Source organism: Anser cygnoides, chromosome 11 (genome assembly GCF_040182565.1).
Source record: "Anser cygnoides isolate HZ-2024a breed goose chromosome 11, Taihu_goose_T2T_genome, whole genome shotgun sequence".
Taxonomy (NCBI): domain Eukaryota; kingdom Metazoa; phylum Chordata; class Aves; order Anseriformes; family Anatidae; genus Anser; species Anser cygnoides.
In genome coordinates, this window is record NC_089883.1 from 13,190,631 (window position 1) to 13,209,481 (window position 18,851).

An 18,851-nucleotide genomic window follows, 5' to 3' on the forward strand; every position below is an offset into this window, starting at 1 on the left:
CAGAGGGCATCAGAGCCACGTGGGCATCGCAGCTCCCTGCCAGCTGCGGGCACAGCCCATTCCTAGACTGAAGCCTCACCTTGTGAAATCGCTTCTGGATACAATCCACACGTTTGCAAGAAAGCAGAGTGCTCCCTCGCCACCAGGAGCACCTCAGGGTGCACTCACCTCGGGCCCCAACACGTTTTGCAGAGAGCCTGAGCCAGGACGGTGTGCCCAAGCACGTGCGAGAGGCAGCCAGCACGATGCACGGATGTGCCCTGAAATCCCCCAAACCCTCCCAAGTGCCAGGACACAAAGCAAATTCCCCCCATCCTGACCTTCAGGTCCCCTCAGCCTCTCTCCATCCCTCCGAGGAGGCCGGGAATAGCCTTCCTCTGCCCCGTGTTCCCCGTCTGAGCACACCTTACCTCTTTACACAGCGGCGTCCGCCCCGTGCACTTGGGTTGCTGGTAGCTCTTGGGCAAGGCGCGGTAGCTGGAGCCCAGTCTTTTGCAGGAGGCATAGTCTATCTCCATGGCAATCCCCTCAGTGGCCCGTTCCTTCGGATACGTCTCCATGTGAACAGACTCTTTATACCCCAAAAAGTTTTTAAACCAAGTGAACAACTCTGGGAATTTCCTAAAAATAAAATGAATGAAGTGAAAAAGTAGCAGAGTAGAGATCAGGCAGCGCTGAGCTGTGATACTGAGGTTACAACACGGCGCCCAAGAAGCCCCTCTGATTTATCAGGCTGCTGCGAGAGGACCCTCTCCCTTCAATCTCACTCCCATGGGGCCTGACAAAATGGGAGCCGAGAACCTGCCTGCTGATCGGGTTGTGGACTGCACCTGGGCCAACCAAAATACCTCAGCAGCAAACCCAAGCCCAGGTCCCTAGGTGTCTGCCAGCGTTCCTAACCTTAAACAGAGCTTTACTTCCCAAGTTGGAAAGCAGCAAGAAAAAAAAAAAAAGGTGTTTTCTGAACTTATTAGCCTAAAATAGTGCACCTGTTCAGCTCTGCTTATCTTGCACAGAGCTCCAGCAAAAGGAGAAGTTGAACCTGTTACTGAAGCTAATTGAATCACCGCTCATTTACTGCTTCTTCGTTACGTGACAGCTGCTAATGTCCGACTCTGGAAGAAGAGAACTGCATTACTCCATTCCCAGCGCAGACATTCATCCTTACAGCTGGGAGCACAGATGGTGGATGGGAGAAATGCAGATTTTTTTGGTTGGATACTTCACCTTTCCTAGCCAGAAGCAGCATCCCCCTGATACCTAATTCCAGGAGGAGTGCAAGCTCCTCGGGGCCGCTTCTTCGCGCAGCAGCCAGTGTAACGGGGTCCCAAACCCCATGTACATTGCTATTGCCTTCTCCCGCAGAACTGGGAGCTCAATTCACAGCAAAAAGGAGCATTTATCTTGCTGCCTGAAGTTGACGAGAGGATAATTATTACAGGGGTTTTAGGTGATTAATACAGAGTTGTTCTGTGCAGCACGGGCACTTGCGGAAGTTATAATTTCTATTTAAACTGTAGTATTGATTATCAGTTTTGGCTTCAGGACAGAACTCAGCTGCCTTTTGCTTTTTTGTAATTTTAATGGGTTTGTATGAGCACTTCTTTTAGGGGGCATTTCCTATGTAATTAGACCGTCGATTTTTTTCTCGAGTGAAATAATCCATGATTCTAGAGCAAGACGCCGCAGCAACACGCTGCTGAGTAATTCTGTTCGCTCTTCTGAAAAAGGAAAAGACAAAAAGCAGGACCAGCTCTGCTCCTGAACACTGCTTGCCATTGCTGGAAGTCTCCAAAAAACTCTCCCGCCTCTTCTTGGATAAGGAAGGGAAGAGGGAGCGTGAAGTCAGAAGGAAAACCAAAGCAGGGCGCTTATTGTTCTGCTCCAATAAAGGAAAAGTCTGAAAATGTAAAGCATGCGGCACCTGCACAGAATGAACCATCGAGGGGCTTCCAGGAGCTACCAGCATCTTCCTGCCCCCCACAGCAGCGCATGCGGCACCTGCTAGTGGACATTCCCGGCACTCAGGATGGGCTGGAGGAAACAGGCGACCTTGGCCGCACAGCAGCAACTCATGCAGTCACCCCGTGGGCAGGCAATTTAAACTGTGGCAGGCTACACAGATAAAAGTCGAGCCAACCAACAGCGGAGGAAGTGGGCATTGTGGGGGGCTTCACCTTGGACAGCTCAAAAAACCGCTGCCTGGCTCCCCCTGTGCCACACGACCACAGAGGTCAGCATTTCTTTCCTGGCTCTGCAACAGGAACAGACTGATGGGATCGAACTTCTCCTCTCAAGGAAGAAGCAGGCTCCACTTACCCCAGAAAGGGAGACACGAGCTGCACAAGCTCTGCCCGGGAGATCACCTCCTGGTTGAAAATCACCAGGCAGCGGAGGAAGTTTTCGTATGCTTCTGTGCTGCGCAGAGCTTTGCGGACCTGGGGGAAAGAGAAGAGGAAAACTGGTTGCTCTCAAGGTGAGATCGAGTTGTCTAGCACTGTCCGGGAGACCTGGATTCAACGCTGTGCTGTCCACCTATGCACGGGGATTGCACACACGACGAGAATGCAAAACTCTTGGGAGGGAGCTTGCCTAGCTCCATGGAGCCAGAGGAGCAAAGCAAGCCGTCTCCTTGCTGGGTACGCCTTGCAACACCAGCACCCTACACGCAGGAGCATTACCTTGAAGAAGGGAGTTGTAAGCAAAGAATGAAACCCCAACAGCTGGATCATCGCAGGTTATCACAGTTAAGCCAGGTTCTGTAACCCTTAGCTCCTCAGCTTGAGAAAACCCAGCGATTAATTCCGACACTATTACCTTTCCCACGAGAACAGTTAGCATCCACGCATCAAACAGATCTATCATCATTAAGGGATTCGTCATTACAGCTACAACTCTACAGCAGGGATTTCTGCATTTACTCATGTTAACACCTACACATCCTCCGAGCAATAGAGTGGCTCCCAGTCACCGTTAGCTGGTCTACAGCGTGCTGCAAAACGTAGCACGCCATCAGGGAGCAAGCAAGGCTTTCATCGACACATGAAAATTACTCAAAAGGCTTGTTTGCTTTCACTACACGCTCCCTTCTGAGCCATAAAGAAACGTATGGACATCTTAGGGAAAACACCAAGGTACCACTTGGAAACATCCCACACATTCTTCTTCTGTCGTGCGTGGTAAACCAGCAACAGGTAACAACGGTGCAATGCATTAGATGCATCTCTCAGGGGAAAAAAAAGGGGGAAAAAGTAACGTTGACATGAATCAGCTGCATTGTAAACTGAGCTCCCACCCTGCAGGCATCTGGCTGCGGAGGGGCACGGCAAACAGTGCTACCAGAGCAGGATACACAAGGCACATCATCGGCTGTGTGGGGATTTCAGAAAGGTGAAAACATTCTATAGGGTGCGTTACAGAAAGGATTCACATCCCTGCAAATTTCCAGGAGCACTGGCAGGTGTAGCCCCCAGCCAGGCCTTCCTCCCAAAGAGCATCAGCAGGTGAAGAGCTAGAGAATGACCTTTGGGGAAAAAGACAGTGATATTTGGGTAGGGAATCAGCATGGTTTGGGTTGGAAGAGACCTTAAAGATCACCTAATTCCAGCCCCCCTGCAGGTCTGACTTAGCTCAGGTCATCCGAGGTCAAGCTGACCGATGTTATTGTGGTGTGTAGATCACAAACTTCACTGTGATAAAACTCAGGATGTATACACACAAGGAATGTAAATCAGTGACACGAGATTGCTTTCTCCGAATCTCACCTTCTCAAAGAACAGAGATTCTGTCCCCACGCCATGCTTGCTGGCTTCTGCCAAAGACTGGTCTTTTAAACCAAGCAGCTTCGGCTTCTTCTGTTAAAAAAAAAAAAAGGAAAAAAAAAAGGAAAAAAAAGGAAAAAAAAAGCTGTTCAGTACAGGAAATTGCCATATTTTGACCATGCATCACACAAGGAGTTTCAGCCTCCTGAGTATGCCGCTTGCTCACAAATAAAAAAGATGGCTTTTCCAGAAGAAAACTTGTCTACAAGTGAGCCCATACACAAATATATTAATCTTTAATCAGGATCATACAATTCCCAGTATTTTTAATACGAGGTTGCATCCTTTTCTCTAACGGGCTGCTATAACCAGTGATTGCTTCAATTTTCTAACTAGTTTGCAGAATTACCAAAACAGACCTGTCTGGTCTCGGTTTAGGGTTTTTTAAACCATTACTCATTCAGTTCTTGTTATACCTCCCTAAAATCAACGTATTTCTCTTGCATTCCACTGCAAGATCCTTTGTTTTCTCCATTGCGGCACCACACTCCACATCCTCAGAAAGGCTGAAAGCTGCCTCCAAAACACGTTCTATTTTGCTGCATTTTATTTGAAGAAGAGGAGAAAGGCTGGAAGGGGAAGTAAACCACTGGATTTAAATGATACAGCTACACCAGCTAATGCTTTTCTTCACCAAGCAAGATCCACCACCTTCAAATAAAGCATTGTCCCTAATGCAGAGCCACGAAACCACCCCGCCATCAGACCGTTCCTCTTACACTGCAAAGCCCTGCTCTCTCAAAATGCGAGTAACCTGAAAAGGGCAAACTCAGCTATGAAAATAATCACTCACCTCCGTGTTACAAGGTTTATTATAAGACAAACAAACATGATTCTGCTCTAAGTTCTGCTCTGACGAAGCTCCAGGCACACCTCTGTCCTTCCCTCAGCTGATCTTCCCAGCCGCTTTAGGACCAGCATCACAAATTCACAAAGAGCATGTGCTATTACCTTCACCGGAGGGGTTGTTCCAGTTCCTGAGTGCCGTCGGATCTGACAGCCGTTCTGGTTGGGTCTTTGCTGCTTGTTGTTGAGCTGGGGCTTCTTCACGGTGCCACCGTGATCGTTTCTCACCGATTCCACTTTCTCTGCAGTTGTCTTACTTAACAGCTTAGTTAGAAAGAAAACCCACGAGAGAATTAGAGCTGAGTTCCACCTAACTAGGCAAAAAAAGTACGCCTGCTCCTCCTAGCTCTAGATGACCCACGTATTTTACTGCAGTTACGGCAGTCTTGGGACAACTCTTTTAGGCAAAGGAATTGCATTTATTGACCGAAAACACACAGTCAATCACCCTGACCCCACTCCCACGACTCAGTAAAAGACCCCTCCAAAAAAACTTCCTAGAAACAAACAAGGAAAGCATGTTTTTCTGAACACTGGCTATACGAATAAAGTTTTCCACTAGGTCTTCCAGCTCGTCCCCAGGCAGACTCACCACAGAGCTGTTGGCATCAGGCAGGAACTGCCCGAACTCTGAGAGCAGATCCTCCTGGTTTTTGAAGAGGCGAGCCACCTGCGCGTACACCTCCTGCTCCGTCAGAGCAGGCGTGTAGTTGCCTCCTGCCTCCTTGGCGTTCCGCTGCTCCTTCTGTCGGAGGAAAGAGAAGTGTCAGAGGGAAGGACATCTCAACTACGTAAGTAGCAAAGAGAAAAAGCCCTCAGCGATGCAAAGAATGAAACAGCAAGGGTCTCAGCTCCTTAAGCAAAGAATTGTATTAAATGCTGGGCCACGGACTAGCAGGACACCGATGAAGGATGTCATTTCTTTCTTTTTAACATAATCTGAACTCATTTAGCTTGGAAAATTTCCTTAAGATCAAGTCCAGCAGAAGACCACAATGCACATCCCAGGCAGAGTCGGCTCCCCACAGCAAAGAAAGAGAAATAACCTTCCTTATACTCCAACAGGCATCGCCAAAACTCACCTGGTAGGTGTGGAGGATCTCCAGGAAGGCTTTGTAGATGTCTGGCTGTCCCTGGAACCGATTCTTGATCTTGTTGACATAGTTGATGGCGTGATTAAACTCAACGGGCTGATTGTTCTGCAGGGATGGTGTGGTTCCCAGAGAGATTGTCACAGGTGTATGAGGTTGGACCGGCGGCGAGCGTGGCGATGCGTATGGTGGAATCGGGGGAGTCTGCTGGCTGGCAGGGGTATGTGCCTGCAGTTGGGATGGCTAAGAGGAAAAGGAGCCATTTCAGACAGGAGCAGATTCTTCACACTTTGAATAAAGGAACTTTTCTTCCATTTATGTGCCGTATCCAGGGGAAGCAGCCAGCATATAAGCGTACCTGATGCCAACAGGGATTCTGAGCCACAGCATCACGGAAGACAGCAGCGGTACAGAATTCCCTGCTACTACATCCAGTCAAACAGTCTCTACCCATATACTGGCCCTGGAGGACTTTTGCTGCACTTCCTTTAAAGATTGTTTTTGAGTTTGCCTCACCGCAAACACCTAGGTACGGCTCGCTGCAGCACTACAAGTTATTTCACCTCTGGTTAAGAATGCTGAGATCTATAAAGTAAGGCGACAGCAAGGGAAAACTGCATTTTTTCCACTATTGACACAAAGAGCACACAGGTCAGACTCTCAGAGTAATCGCCTTGCATATCCCAACCGACACCTAACCGCCCTGTTTACCTACAACGGTACCTGCCTGCTAAGGAAACCTCATCGAGATCCAACACCTCCCTCAGGTTCATTTTAAGGTTCCACCAACATCAGCTCAACATTTTCTAGGATAACGATCCAGGGAGAAAACCACGAAGCCCACAGTGATGAGAGACTGCTAGCTCTCACTGAGCCCAGGTGTTACCTCCATGCTTTGGAGAAAGGCCTTGAAAGCTGGCTCAGGTAAGCTAATTCTGGCATGTCTCGGCTTTTACGTTGTCAGCTTTGCAAGTCTTTCGGCATGTTTTTGCTGGCCATTTCTAAACAGGAGGTTGCAAGTCCCACCGATGTTCGCCTAGAGATTATCTTCTTGCCATACTGTAAATCCTGCTGCTTGCTAACTACATATTCCTTCCCCCACACTCCCCATCCCTTCTCTTCTCTTTTCCAGCCATTCGTTAGCTGATTGTACAGTTTAGAGATCAACCACTGAAACTTTGGGGATTCTTTCCCTCCCTAAGGCACTCAAATCTTTGCACATTTTGAGGCTGAAATAGGAGATTTTATCTAGACTAAGCTCCTTCGATGCCTCTTACATTATTCTATTTTGTTTTCAGTCACATAAAATACATCTGTTGGACAGCAGCATCTGGAATGCATCTACAGCGCAGCGTCAGATTCCCTTTGTTATTGAAAGGTCTCAGTTTCAGGCACATAAACCGATAATTAAAGACAACATCATGGTCATCTTGCCTGAACCCTTGCACTTCAACTTTGCCAACAAATCCTGCACCCATACAAACGATGGCTGAGCTAGAATGCCCTTTCTGTTTGTTTTTGTTTTACAACAGATGTCCAGTCTGAAAACAAGACTTCACGCAATGCAGAATCTACCGCATCGCTCAGCAAGCTCTCCTAAAAACTTTATTACCCCCAACATTTGAAACCACACACAAGCTTTCACACCAAGAGCAACGTCATTATCACGGCCTCGGCTTTACGAGGGATTTCTTGGGATTTCAGTTATTCTGAGACAATATACACAAAAGCAGGCAGTTCACCACGTGCCCAGAGCTTTAATTAAGAAGCCCCTCCTGCAAACTCAACTGCATTCTTGGGGCCTTCTTCCCAGGGCTGCCGGATCACTCCTTAGGTACTGCCCATGCATTTTACCAGATGTTCTGAGCAACTCTGCGTTCCCATTGAAAGTCACGAGGCTTTTCCAAACCTTCAAGCTGGCTTATCTGCATTATTGCCATATCAGCTAGTACACATCTCGAAGTTTGAACAGGTGAAGCTAATCCACCAACAGAAGGACAGCACGAGCAGGGCTCAGGAATACTAGGAAAAAGCAGTGTAACATCTCCTTTTCCGTTCCCCAGCTCCACACCAGTGTCAGCTGGAGGCAGCAGGTTCCCCACACGTGAACACAGGCCGTATGAAGTCTCTCTCTCACCTTACTGATTTTGGCAGGCGGTGGCTGCGGCGCGGGCTGTGCTGGTGTTGGGGTTGATTGCGCTGAAGGCTGTGACTGATGCTGCGGCTGGGGCTGCGGCTGGGGCTGCAAGCCGTGAGTGGGGATCTGGTGAACCTGCCCTGGTGTCGTCACGTTCACCATATCATTCGTCTGCACCTCGATCTTGTAACCGGGCGGCAAGAAGGTGTTGAAGCCCATGATCAAGTCTGGGTGGCCCTTGAAGAGCTGTGATACACGGCTGATCACTCCCGGAGTGTCAATGCTGAAAAAGCAGTGAGAACAAAATGTCACAATCCCCTAATTCCCTTTCGGCGGTAAACCAAACCCTCTGCATGATAATTCTCCATTAGAATTTCTATCTTATCATCTCTAAGCTATGCAACAAAGCAAATCTCATTCCTATAAATGTATTACTGAGCTTAAGAATGACATAAGAATTGTTTTATTAGCCCAGACAGCATTTTGTATGAATGAGGTCTAGTCCCAAGCCTGGCCATTACTAATGGGCAGACCACCAGGCAGCCAGATGAGTCAGCTACGAAGGTCAAACATGGGAACTGCCGCTCTAAGCCAAGATTTAGTACAAATGAAGAAATGAATCTCACTTTCAGAAGAGAAAGTACTCAACTGTTTTATACTATTAGGGAGATGTGTTACTCTGCAAATGAAAGGACGAGGTTAGCTCCTGCTGCGTGTTCCCGTGCCCACACACACACTTTCCAACCTGGGCGGCAAAGCAGAATGCGGAGCGTTACCTTTGAGATTTGAATTCCTTCATAATATCCAAGAAGTCATTGTAGACCTGTGGCTGGGTACCAAACTGCAGCTTCACCTGGTCAAGGTAAGACAATGCATCCTCCACCTGGAGATAGAAGACAGGTTACATTAGCGGAGATTTTATTTCACCTCCGTTGTTCTGGAAAACGCATACTTGAAGATACAGCTGTCAACCCTGAGCCCGGGCAGGGAATTAAGGAGCAGAAGACCACCAGCCTGGCTGGTGTATTACCAGCCCCATTTGAACAGGAGATGCTCACTCCCTGTTCCCAGCACACAAGACAAAACTGTACCAAAAAGAAAGGAGAAAAAGAAAAAAAAAAAAAAAAAGAAACAAAGATCATCAGAATTAGTCAGAAAAAACATACTCCAAATTTACCATCTCACCCTAACTGAAGTAACTGCTAGGATAAACAGAACTAGACTGAGTATTTTTCCTGCATTCAGATGTGGAAATTATTATGGAAGCCTAAGAATAAGCAGAAAGTCGAAATGACATACTCAGCGTAGTAGATGTCTGCCAGGTACACGCTTGTACTTTTTCCAGACATTTCAGTTCGACACAGAAGGATTTTGAAAATGGCAACTGTGGGCGGTAAATTGTTTTACACCTCCAACAGCAAGAAGTTTATGAAGCGTTCATGTACCAACATCCAATTTTCAGACACAGCCCCAGCCTGAAGTGAGAGCCCTGGGCACCCAGCAGCTCCAGCAGCCAGGCCACGCGCTCATCAGCTGCGGGAGCTACGCACAGACCCTCCCTTCAGTCTGAAATTAAATACAGCAAGGGAAGAAAGGCCGTCACGTACGGTCCCGCTCTCGCCTCAGCGGAGGATCTGCCGTCAGTTTCACTGGGAGGGAGAACCCCAGGTTATAAAACCTCTTTCAGAGGTCTCTAGGAACAAAGCCTCCTGTTCAGGGAAAGGAAAGGGCTTCTGGCCCAACAAAGCGGCGGTTTCCAGCAAACCTGGAAGAGGCTACTTGGAAGAGATGAAGAAATAGGCATCACTTCATACACGTGCCTATTGCTAGAGCTGAATCAAATGGAACTACTTAAATGGGTTATTTCTGGTGGAGCTTTCTCCATTTTTCGAGGATTTTACAGCACGTAATCCACCACCAGAGCCTTCCTTCCTTCCCCATTACTCCCACAGGAGCCACGCGGTCAGAAAAGCGCCGAACAAACATTTTGGCAACGTCACCCACGTCTTCTCCTAACAGAGGAGCAGCGCTCGGCCTTACCTTGAGCCTCTGGAACTGCTGCTGCCCCTGCACGGGCACGGCCGGCGGCGTCGGGTGAGTGTGGCTTTGCACCACCTGGCTGCCGTGCGGCTGCACCGGCGTGCTGTGGTGGTGCCCGCTGTGCACCGCCGCGATGGCCGGCCCGTGGCTGCCCGAGCTCTGCGGCACGGCCGACACCTGGGGAGACAAAAATTACGTCAGGGGAAGCACCGCCATCGGTCTTCCCAGGCGGAGATGGAAAAGTTGAGTTTAACTCTGTGCCACAGACGTGTTAGCCACATCTTACCAGCCTGGAACGCTCCCTGCTTGTCTCGTGGCTAGCACTAACGTAAGAAAACTGCAAAAGGAGTGGGAAATGGGGTTTTCAGACAGTCAAGGTTCTGTCTTTTCCCTAAAAAAAGAATTGCCATCACACGCAGGGATTGGAATGAACGAATCTCTAAGAGCTGCCACGCTCCTGCCGTTCGGTTTGGGCGCTGGGAGGCAAGCTGAGGCTCTCTGGTCCCAGCAAACTCGGGGCAGTTTCAGGCCTCCTTTGAACATGAAATCAGAATTTCGAGAAAACACTAAAAAACCCTTTAAAGTAATAAAAAAGAGCAAATACTGTTCGTTTTGCACAAACAGACTTTGTTTTCTATACAAGCATCTTTTGGATGGGCTGTACTTTTTTGTTTTAACCCTTCTCATTAAAGGGTTTGCTTGCTGGTCCATTCAAGTCCCGTTTATAAGGACTGCCAGCAACAAACTCATCCTCTCTCCAGGCCCTGCAAGCATCTGCCTGCAGGCTCTTCAGCTTTGCGGCTGCTACTTTCTGCACAAATATCCCCTCTGCAGTAATAAGGAAGAAACTATGCGTAAAATTAGGCACTAGGCAGGGAGCACGGCCAACCAGCAGCATGAGCATGGAAGATGTAACGTGCCAAAACGAGCCAGAGATGAGCAAGTCTACCCCAGTCTGTCACTGAGAGGCACCTCCAGTGCATCCTTGAAGGATTTTCTCTTCCAGACGATATTCCCTTGCTAAGGGGACAGCAGACAGCTTCTCAGAGCGAAGGAAGCTACCTGATGATCCCAGGTTTTCTTTAACAGGTCAATTTTCCTGAAAATCTGTGATCTAAACGGCTGCCTGTTAGGGTTAAGATCATCCAAGACATCAAAAGCCTGGGACAGAGCAACAAGAGGTTTGTTAAGAACAAACCATCTCCTTGCGAATGAAAAATGGAGCGAAAGTCCGGCGCAGACTTGCCTCTAGGATTCAGAGATCATGATCTGAATCACTGAAGAACAGTGTTCAAAAAAAGCCAAATCCCACCACATTTCAGGTTCGGAGCCACCTGAACAACCAAGCTGACGGTCTTAAAGTCTTAAATTTAAGTTAGAGCTTAAGACGAGAGCTTTCAGAAGCATATCGGTCCTTCTCTAGGAAGCGGCGACTAAACCAGAACCTTGTCTCAAACCCGGAATTCTGCCGTGCGGTCCGAGAAGCAGGCTGCCGAGACGCAGCTGAGCGCCGGGCACACGCACCTGGTAGCTGGGGGTTACCGAGTACTGGATCCCCGTGGCAGACTGCATGGTCTCCGAAACCGCCTCATACACCGGCGGGGCCGGGGCGAGCACGCGGTGCTGGTGCTGGAAAGCCTCGGTGCTGCTGGTGATACGTCTCTGCTGCGACGCATACACGGGTGACTCCTGCTCATCCAATCGCCGCTTCATTCTGAACTCATGCTCGGGAAGCACTACAAAACCTGGGGAAAGCAGAGTAATTAGCAAAGGGCATCGATTAATCACGCCCTGCCAGCACCGGGAACGCCAAGTTCACCAAGAGCAGGACAAGTTTGGGTCTGGTCGTTTATGGCGCTGAGATCTCGGGACAGGAAAATGGAATTAAGATTTATCTTCCTGCACCGAGCGCGCAATTACGTTTATCACAAAAACACGGCCTTCCTGACAGAAATGCAGCGCCGCTTTCACGTTAACAACTTCTGGCTCACTTAAAGGACGTGGCTGGGTGAGAGTCAGGTGTGAGAGATGCTATAAAACCACGGGAAGAAGGGAAAAGGAGGAGGTGAAACGCAGGAAGCCTGCTAAGGCTTTGAAACCACTTCCAGAGCCCCAGCGCCAAGCGTTTGCTGCTGGACACGCACACGATAGGCGCGCAGCCCCCCCGAAGCCTGCCGTCCCTCCGACAGGGGGGCTTGGGATCCCGCGGGCCACGCAGCCCAGACACGAGGCGCACAAAGCGGAGCCGTGCCGGCACACAACAGCTCGAGTGAGATCCGCCCTCTTCGGTCTCTAATTCCGTGGGACTCCCCCGAGGCCCCTCTCCGGCCCCGGCAGTCGCAGCGCAGTTACCCACAGGCTGCTGTCACGGACAGGATGGACTTCCCCGAGCCAGGGTGAGTCTCCCCTGCCCAAATCCATCGCTAACCAAAGGCACCGAGGCACCAGGGGAGGGGCTATGCCAAAAATATACACGGCATCTAGCAATGCAGAGGTTCGGGATGGATACATGTGCTGGAGAAGGCAGGCTCTGCGCAGTAAAGCCCTTCTTCCCCTTTGAGTCCCTCTCCCCTCCTCACTAGGCTCTTCTTCCACTCGGAGGGGTAGGACAAGAAGGCAGATTGCTTCACTGCTTTTTCAGGTTGCTCTGCAAGTTCAGCCTCTCGGAATACAGCCCCGCACCCGGTCCCCAGAGCTCGGGGGGCAGACGAGTGCCTGCAGAGGCAGAGGACTGCTGTCCTGCTGTGAAACTAACTGGCTCCTACCCACCAGCCTCCAAAACACCCCCATGCCTGACCTCCAGCACAAAGCCAGGCTGCAGAGAGCACGCTCCCGCCGCGTATTTTGGTAACTTAGGCTTTTTTCTGAGCTGGCCTCCACAGACAAGTTACCAGCCACCCAGGTCCACTCGGAGCTGCTCTCCTCGCGCAGCCTGCGCTCGGACTGGGAAAAGCCTCAGGGTGGTGTGATAACCAGGCTGGGAGCGAGCCGAGCACGGCTGGCCCCGCACGCAGCACCGTCCTGCTGGCGGGGCGAGCCAGGATTCTGCATGACAATGCCCGACTGCAGGAGTAAAGTCGGGGCGAGGTTCGGCGGCACCTGCTTGTAACCCATTTGTAACGTGCTCACCGGGAGGATCGGCTCCGGAATTAGCGCGGTTCCCCCGGCCGGTCCTTCCGGCTGCGTTCCTCCTGCAAGCACAGCACCTTTCCTCCCGCACGGCGGCCCCGAAGCACGACCAGAGGCACGTGGGCTTTGCCGAGAAGAAGCGGAGCAGCTCCACAGGCCGCGACAAGGCGCGCGTGTGCGTGCAGACACCCCCCCGAAATAAAGCCGTCCTCCGCGGCGTCCCCCCCTCGCGTCTCACTTCCACGTCTCGGCGCCCCGCAGGGACCCAGCGACCTTTCGGCTGAGCTGAGCCGCCCAGAGGCCGCGTGAGGACAGGGAGGGCGGGCGGACGCACGCACCCCCCGCGAGTTCCGAGGCTTAGGACGCCACCTGAGGCTGGAAAAGAAAAGCTTTTTCTCCGGAGCCAGCGAACACGAGGCCCGTGGCCACGGGACCCGGGCGACTCGGCGCACCAGCAACTAGCCACACGAAGGAAAACCTCATCCGCTGCACCCGCGTCAGGATAACCCAACGCGTGCTGCGAGTTTTCCTGGGCTTTGCGTGGCAGGGGAGCCACCGGTGAGCCCTTCTGGCTCACGGCTTGCTGAACTCCTGCTCCGGGGCTGCACCCCGTCTGCCAGCGCGGCTCACAGCAGCCCATCATTTAAAGGTTCCCCATTCACAGCGTTTTAACCCTAGCAGAGGTACCTCAAACCTCTGCCTTCTCTAGACCGGGGGTGCCAACCGGGCACCCACAGTGCTGCAATGCTACGGAGAGGGAAAAGCACCAAAAGGGCGCAAAGCACCAACACAAACCTGCCTCTGACCACGGCACGAGCCCGGCAGCGCTCGGGTGATGCCCTGAAGCGTGCCCGAGGCACGAGGGTCATGCTCTGAGAAGCTACCTGGTGGCTGGAGCACAGACCCGCATCGGGGGCTGCACGGGGGACTTGGGGCAGCAAGCGGTCTGCACCTCGCAGGAGGAAACGCGGGGTCAAACGCTCCAAAAACAGGTCGTTTTTGTTACTGAGGTCCTGCTCGTCTGGGTCCTGCATCTCCCAGGGAGCTCCCCCAGGAGAGGAGCGGCCAGATGTGTGCCACGGCCAGTCCTACCCCTTCTACAGCGCGCTCCGCAGCTGAGAGAGAGAGAAACACTGACTGTCGCTGACCCAGCCGCGGCCCAGCGGATGCAGAAGGGTATCGTGAGGATAAATAGACAACTGCAGAGCTCTTCAGGACGTGCAAGGAGGCAGACGTGAGGCTACAGAGCACCGCGTTACTTCACGCCGTCTCCGCGGGAGCGCACCGCGCGCCTCGGCGGGCATCCGGCCCCCCGCGGACTTTGGCTCCAAGCTTTAGAAAGCCCCGACCCGAATTGCATCATCTGTAAAATCTTCGTTTGGGAAAAAAGGCGCAGAAAGGCAGCGGGGACTGCCCAAGGCTGAAAGCAAGCGGCCAACTTTCGGCGCTCTCCTATACCCAAAGCAGCAGCACGAGGCACCCCGGGGAGCTGAGCGACGGCCCCACAGTCCCTTCAGGAAGTCCCCGGGGTGACCGCGTCCCCTCCTTCCCCAGCTCCCTGCGGAGAGGGGAAGGAGCCGAGGCTGGGAAGCAGCACGTTTAGGGCTCAGGACGAGGTGCTCGGCACCACCTCTGAGGCACTCGCACGGGGCCCCGCCGCTCGCTCTCGGGCCTCAGCCTCCTCGCCTGCGAAATGGGCGCAGCCCCGCGGAGCGGGTGCGCAACGGGAGGGAGGTGTCCGGGGCAGAACGGGGCTGCGACACGTCGCCAGGAGCTCCGGGCACAGCCACGAGGCTCCGCGCCGAGCACAAAACCTACGCGTTCAGGAGCGTTTTGCCCCATCTCCCGCACCCGTTTCCCCAGGACAGTTGTACCTGGATGTTTCGTGGGGGCGAAGCCCCAAAGGAGCTGGAATAAGGCACGCACCCCCTGCCCCCGGCCACAGGGCAGCCGCAGGGGACAGGACCACGCCTGCTGTCCCGGCCTGAACACCCTAAAACCTTCCCGACGCCCATCCCAGGGACGCGGGGCTCCAGTTCCACGCACACCTCCTATTTAACCTTCCCCTGGGTTTTTTACCCCAAGCTAAGCACGCGGCGCCCAGCGGAGCCGCACCTTTGCAGGGCGGGGGGCACAGGGAGAGGATTTTGGGGTGGGCGACCGCAGCCCCGTGGGGAGGAGAGCCCACAGCTCGGGCTCCCGTCCCCAGCAGCCTTTATGGGACGAGGGAATTTTCCAGGTGGCTTTGAAGGCATCGATCTAACGGCACGGCGCTTTAAAACTCCTGAAACAGGGTTAAAAACTGCCCAGGCAGGGCCGGCAGCCCGGCACAGCGGGTCCTGATCCCTCCCTGCTCAAAATTGTCGCTTACCGGGCAGTTTGGGGTCGTTTTAGTGGCCCAAACGTCCGCTTTTCTTTGGGGAAGGACGAGGGACGTCCCTTTTCCACAATTACACCCACTACGCGTTATTTTCCCAACCTACAAAACCCCATTGCGAACCCGGGCCCCAAAAGCCCCCCCTGGGCTCAGCAGCCCCTTTTTAGACCTCTACCAACCCCACGGCCTTGGGAGACCCCAAAAAATGAGAAAGCGGGGTCAAAACCACAGCACGAGCCCGGCAAGCTTTGGGATAACGCCACGCAGCGATGCCCCATAAGAAGGAATGCCGGCTGGCTACTAAAAACGTTAAAAAACTGGTATTAAGAGCAGGGTTTCGGGGATTCCTACAAAGAGCTGCAGGAATGGGGACTGAATGGGGCAGCGGGGTCCCGGTGTGGGGCTGGGGGATCGGGGGATGTGGGGGGGACCCGTAAGGGGAGGGGGAGGATCCTGGGGGGGTTAGGGTGGGGTTTGTGGTTGGGAAGGATTTAGGGGGGAATACAGTGGGGGGCTTTAGGGGGGAGAGGTTGAGAGGGTATAGGGGAAGGGGTGGATTTAGGGGGGGCAGGTTGGTGGAGAGGGTTTAGGGAGGGGGGTTGTGGGGAAGGATTTGGGGGGGGGTTAGAGTGAAGGGTTGAAGAAGGGTGTCGGGGTGGGGGGGTTGGAGGGGGATTTTCGGGAGGAGAGTGGAAGGGGTTGGAGGAGAGGGGTTTAGGGAGGGGGGTCTTGGGGGGGATTTGGGGGGTTATGGTGGGGGGGTGTAGGAGAGGGGTCTCGGGGTGGGGGGGTTGGGGAAGGATTTGGGGGGGTGAGGTGGGAGGGTTTAGGGTGGGGGGTTAAGGAAAGGGGGCCTCGGGGAAGGGGTGAGGAGGGTAGGGGGGGATTTGGGGGATGGTTATGGGGGGCGTTAGGGTGGGGGGGCCAGAGGAGGGTCTTGGGGTGAGGGGTTTTGGGGAAGGGGTGGGGAGGGTTCGAGGTGGGGGGGCTGTAGGAGGGGGGTTGTAGGAGGGGGCTTTAGGTTGGGGGGGTTCGGGAGAGGGGTTTGGAGGGGCCGTACGGGGAATGGGGGGGCAGGGAAGGGGTTTAGGGAGGGGATCTTTGGGGTGGGGGGGGTCGGAGGGGGGTGGAGGAGGGGTTGGGGGGAGGGTTTCGGGTTGGGACGGGGCCGGGGGGAGGGGTTTGCGGGGAGGGTTTTCGGGTGCGGGGGGGCTGCGGGGGCGGGGCTCGGGGGCGGGGGGCGGGGCTCGGGGGGGAGGGGCTGCTGGGGAGGGGGTTGGGGCTGGGGGGCTGGGGGCGGGGCGGGGCGGGGCTGGGTGCCGGGGGGGTTCCGGGGCGGCTGTTTGCGGGGGGGGGGCGGGGGGAGGGCTGCGGGAGGGGGGGGGGGGGGGGCCGCGTTTCGGGCGGGCGGCCCGGCGGGGGGCGGGCACCTCCCGGCTGGCCCAGCGGCCTCCGCACGCCCCGCCCGCCGCCGCCGCCGCCATGCCGCCGTGCCCCCCCCTCACCGCCCCCCCCCCCCGGGCAAACCCCGCCCCCTACGGATCCCCGCAGGGCCCGGCCCCCCCCCGGCCCCCCCAGCCCCCCCCTCCGCTCCCCGCCTCACCTCAAAGCGGGGCCCGGCGGGGGCGGGGGGCGGCCGGGGGGGGCCCTGAGCCGGCCGGGGGGCGGCCCCCGCGGCGCTGCGGCGGCCGGGGGGGGAAGATGGAGGCAGCGCCTGGCGGCCGCGGAGCGCTGCCCGCTCCTCTGTTCCCCGGGAAATCCCGCCCCCCCCGCCCCGCGCGCGGGGAGGAGGGGTTAAGGGGAGGGAGGGGGGGGAACGGCCCGCCGATAGGCGGAGCGCGCCGCCCGTCAAGGCGGCGGCCAATCGCCGCGCGCCGCCCGCCCCCTCCGCCCGCCCCTATTGGCCGCGCGGCCGCCAGGAAGGGGCTGCGGGGAGGGGGGGGAGGGGGGGAGCGAGAAGATGTCCGGCTAGGCCGCGCGCCACGCCCCCTCCCGCCCCCGCTGCCCGCCCATTGGCCCAGCCCGGGAGGCGCCGACCAATCGGCGCGGGAGCCCGGCGCGGGCGTCACGGCGCGAGGCCCCGCCCCCCGCTCCCCGCGCAGGCCCCGCCCCCCGCTCCCCGGGGAGCCCTTTTGTGGAATGTTTACATCGGCCGCCCCGCGCGCGCGCTCCCGCCCGCCGCGCGCACGTGCTGCCCCCCCCTCCCCACCGGGGCCGCGCGCGTGAAGGAAGGGGGGGGGGGGGGGCGCAGCAGCCGGCCAATAGCAGCGCGGGGGGGGCGTGGCCGGCGCGCGGCGCGCGCTCCCGCCCCCCCCCCCCCCCACTCCGCTCGCGCGCGCGCAGCGGCCGTTGGCGGGGCGGGCGGGCCGCGCTCCCCCCCCCTCCCCGCGGCCCCCCCCCCCCCTCCCCTCAGCCCAACGGCCGCTCCCGCGGGCCGCCGGCTGTTACGTACGCGGGGCGCGCGGGCGAGGCGTCCTCAATGGGCGGGGGGAGCTCCCCCCGGCGCTGATTGGCCCCGCGCCGCCGCTCGTCACGGACGGGCCGCCCGCCGAGGGGCCGCCCACCAGGGGGCGGCCCGGCCGTGACGAGCGGCGGCGCGGGGAGAGGCCGGCGGGAGGGGGGCGTGGCCTGGGGGTGGGCGTGGCCTGCGCCGAGGGGCGTGGCCTCCGCGCTCCAGGCTCCGCCCCCCCGCCGCGCCCGCAGGGCGGCCAGGTCAACCCGCGCGTTTCACGGGCTGCCCTTCCCGGCCCCGCGGCGGCCCGCTGAAGGCAGCGGGGGGGGCGGGCGCGGAGCCCCCTCGCGCTCATCGCCCCCTCCACGAGGTCCCTGCGCTCGGGCCAAGCTCCTTCCTGCCCTCTCGTGCCCCCAGAGGCCCCCGCGGTGCGGTGAATCTTCGCCAAAACCCGCATTTCTGCAGCACAACGTGACGGGGACACACAGCGGAGCGGGGGAAACCCTCAGCGTGTGCTCCCGGCCCACAGAGCACCCCCCGCAGCTCCAGCCCCTCCGTCTCGTGCTGCCACGGCCCGGCGAAGGCTTAACCCCCCCCCAAACTCAGAGCCCAGAGCCCCCCGGGGCTGGTTTTGACCCCAAAATAAAAGACTGGGGAAGGGAACCCTCTGAGGAGCCGTCGGAAACGTTTAAAAAACTCCAAGCGAAGCCCGAGCGAAGCAGCAGCACCTCTTTATTCAGCACCCTCAGCACCGCGCGGCCTGGCGGTGCTGGCCCCTGGGCCCCAGGGCTCGCCGGGCCCCTTTGCGGCAGTGGTTTTGACAAAAACCATGGGAAACCTCCCCAGATTCTCCAAGCACTGCCAGAGACATGACACGAGCAAGTGCCCAGCTCCATTCCTTAAGCCTCTGCTACCATCACACGAGTGTTGCACGGGGCAGTAATAGGACCGAGCGCGT

The 18,851-nt window shown here is 55.9% G+C and overlaps 1 protein-coding gene across 2 annotated transcripts in view; it reads right to left on the reverse strand.

The window, feature by feature from the left end:
* Positions 1 to 18,038, reverse strand: part of SIN3A (SIN3 transcription regulator family member A) — a 30,055-nt gene extending 12,017 nt beyond the window's left edge. The window contains exons 1-11 of one of the 2 annotated variants that reach the window (XM_067003969.1): positions 17,894 to 18,038; positions 11,460 to 11,680; positions 9,936 to 10,112; positions 8,672 to 8,778; positions 7,896 to 8,178; positions 5,750 to 6,001; positions 5,260 to 5,412; positions 4,773 to 4,931; positions 3,765 to 3,854; positions 2,320 to 2,438; positions 411 to 621 (exon numbers count right to left, since the gene is read on the reverse strand). In XM_067003969.1, coding sequence (XP_066860070.1) covers positions 411 to 621; positions 2,320 to 2,438; positions 3,765 to 3,854; positions 4,773 to 4,931; positions 5,260 to 5,412; positions 5,750 to 6,001; positions 7,896 to 8,178; positions 8,672 to 8,778; positions 9,936 to 10,112; positions 11,460 to 11,648 — 1,740 coding nt within the window. In that variant the 5' untranslated portion in view covers positions 11,649 to 11,680; positions 17,894 to 18,038. Of the gene's footprint in view, positions 1 to 410; positions 622 to 2,319; positions 2,439 to 3,764; positions 3,855 to 4,772; positions 4,932 to 5,259; positions 5,413 to 5,749; positions 6,002 to 7,895; positions 8,179 to 8,671; positions 8,779 to 9,935; positions 10,113 to 11,459; positions 11,681 to 17,044; positions 17,181 to 17,893 lie in introns of those variants that run through there. The other variant, XM_067003970.1, reaches the window with a different exon arrangement.
* Positions 18,039 to 18,851: the final 813 nt, after the last annotated feature.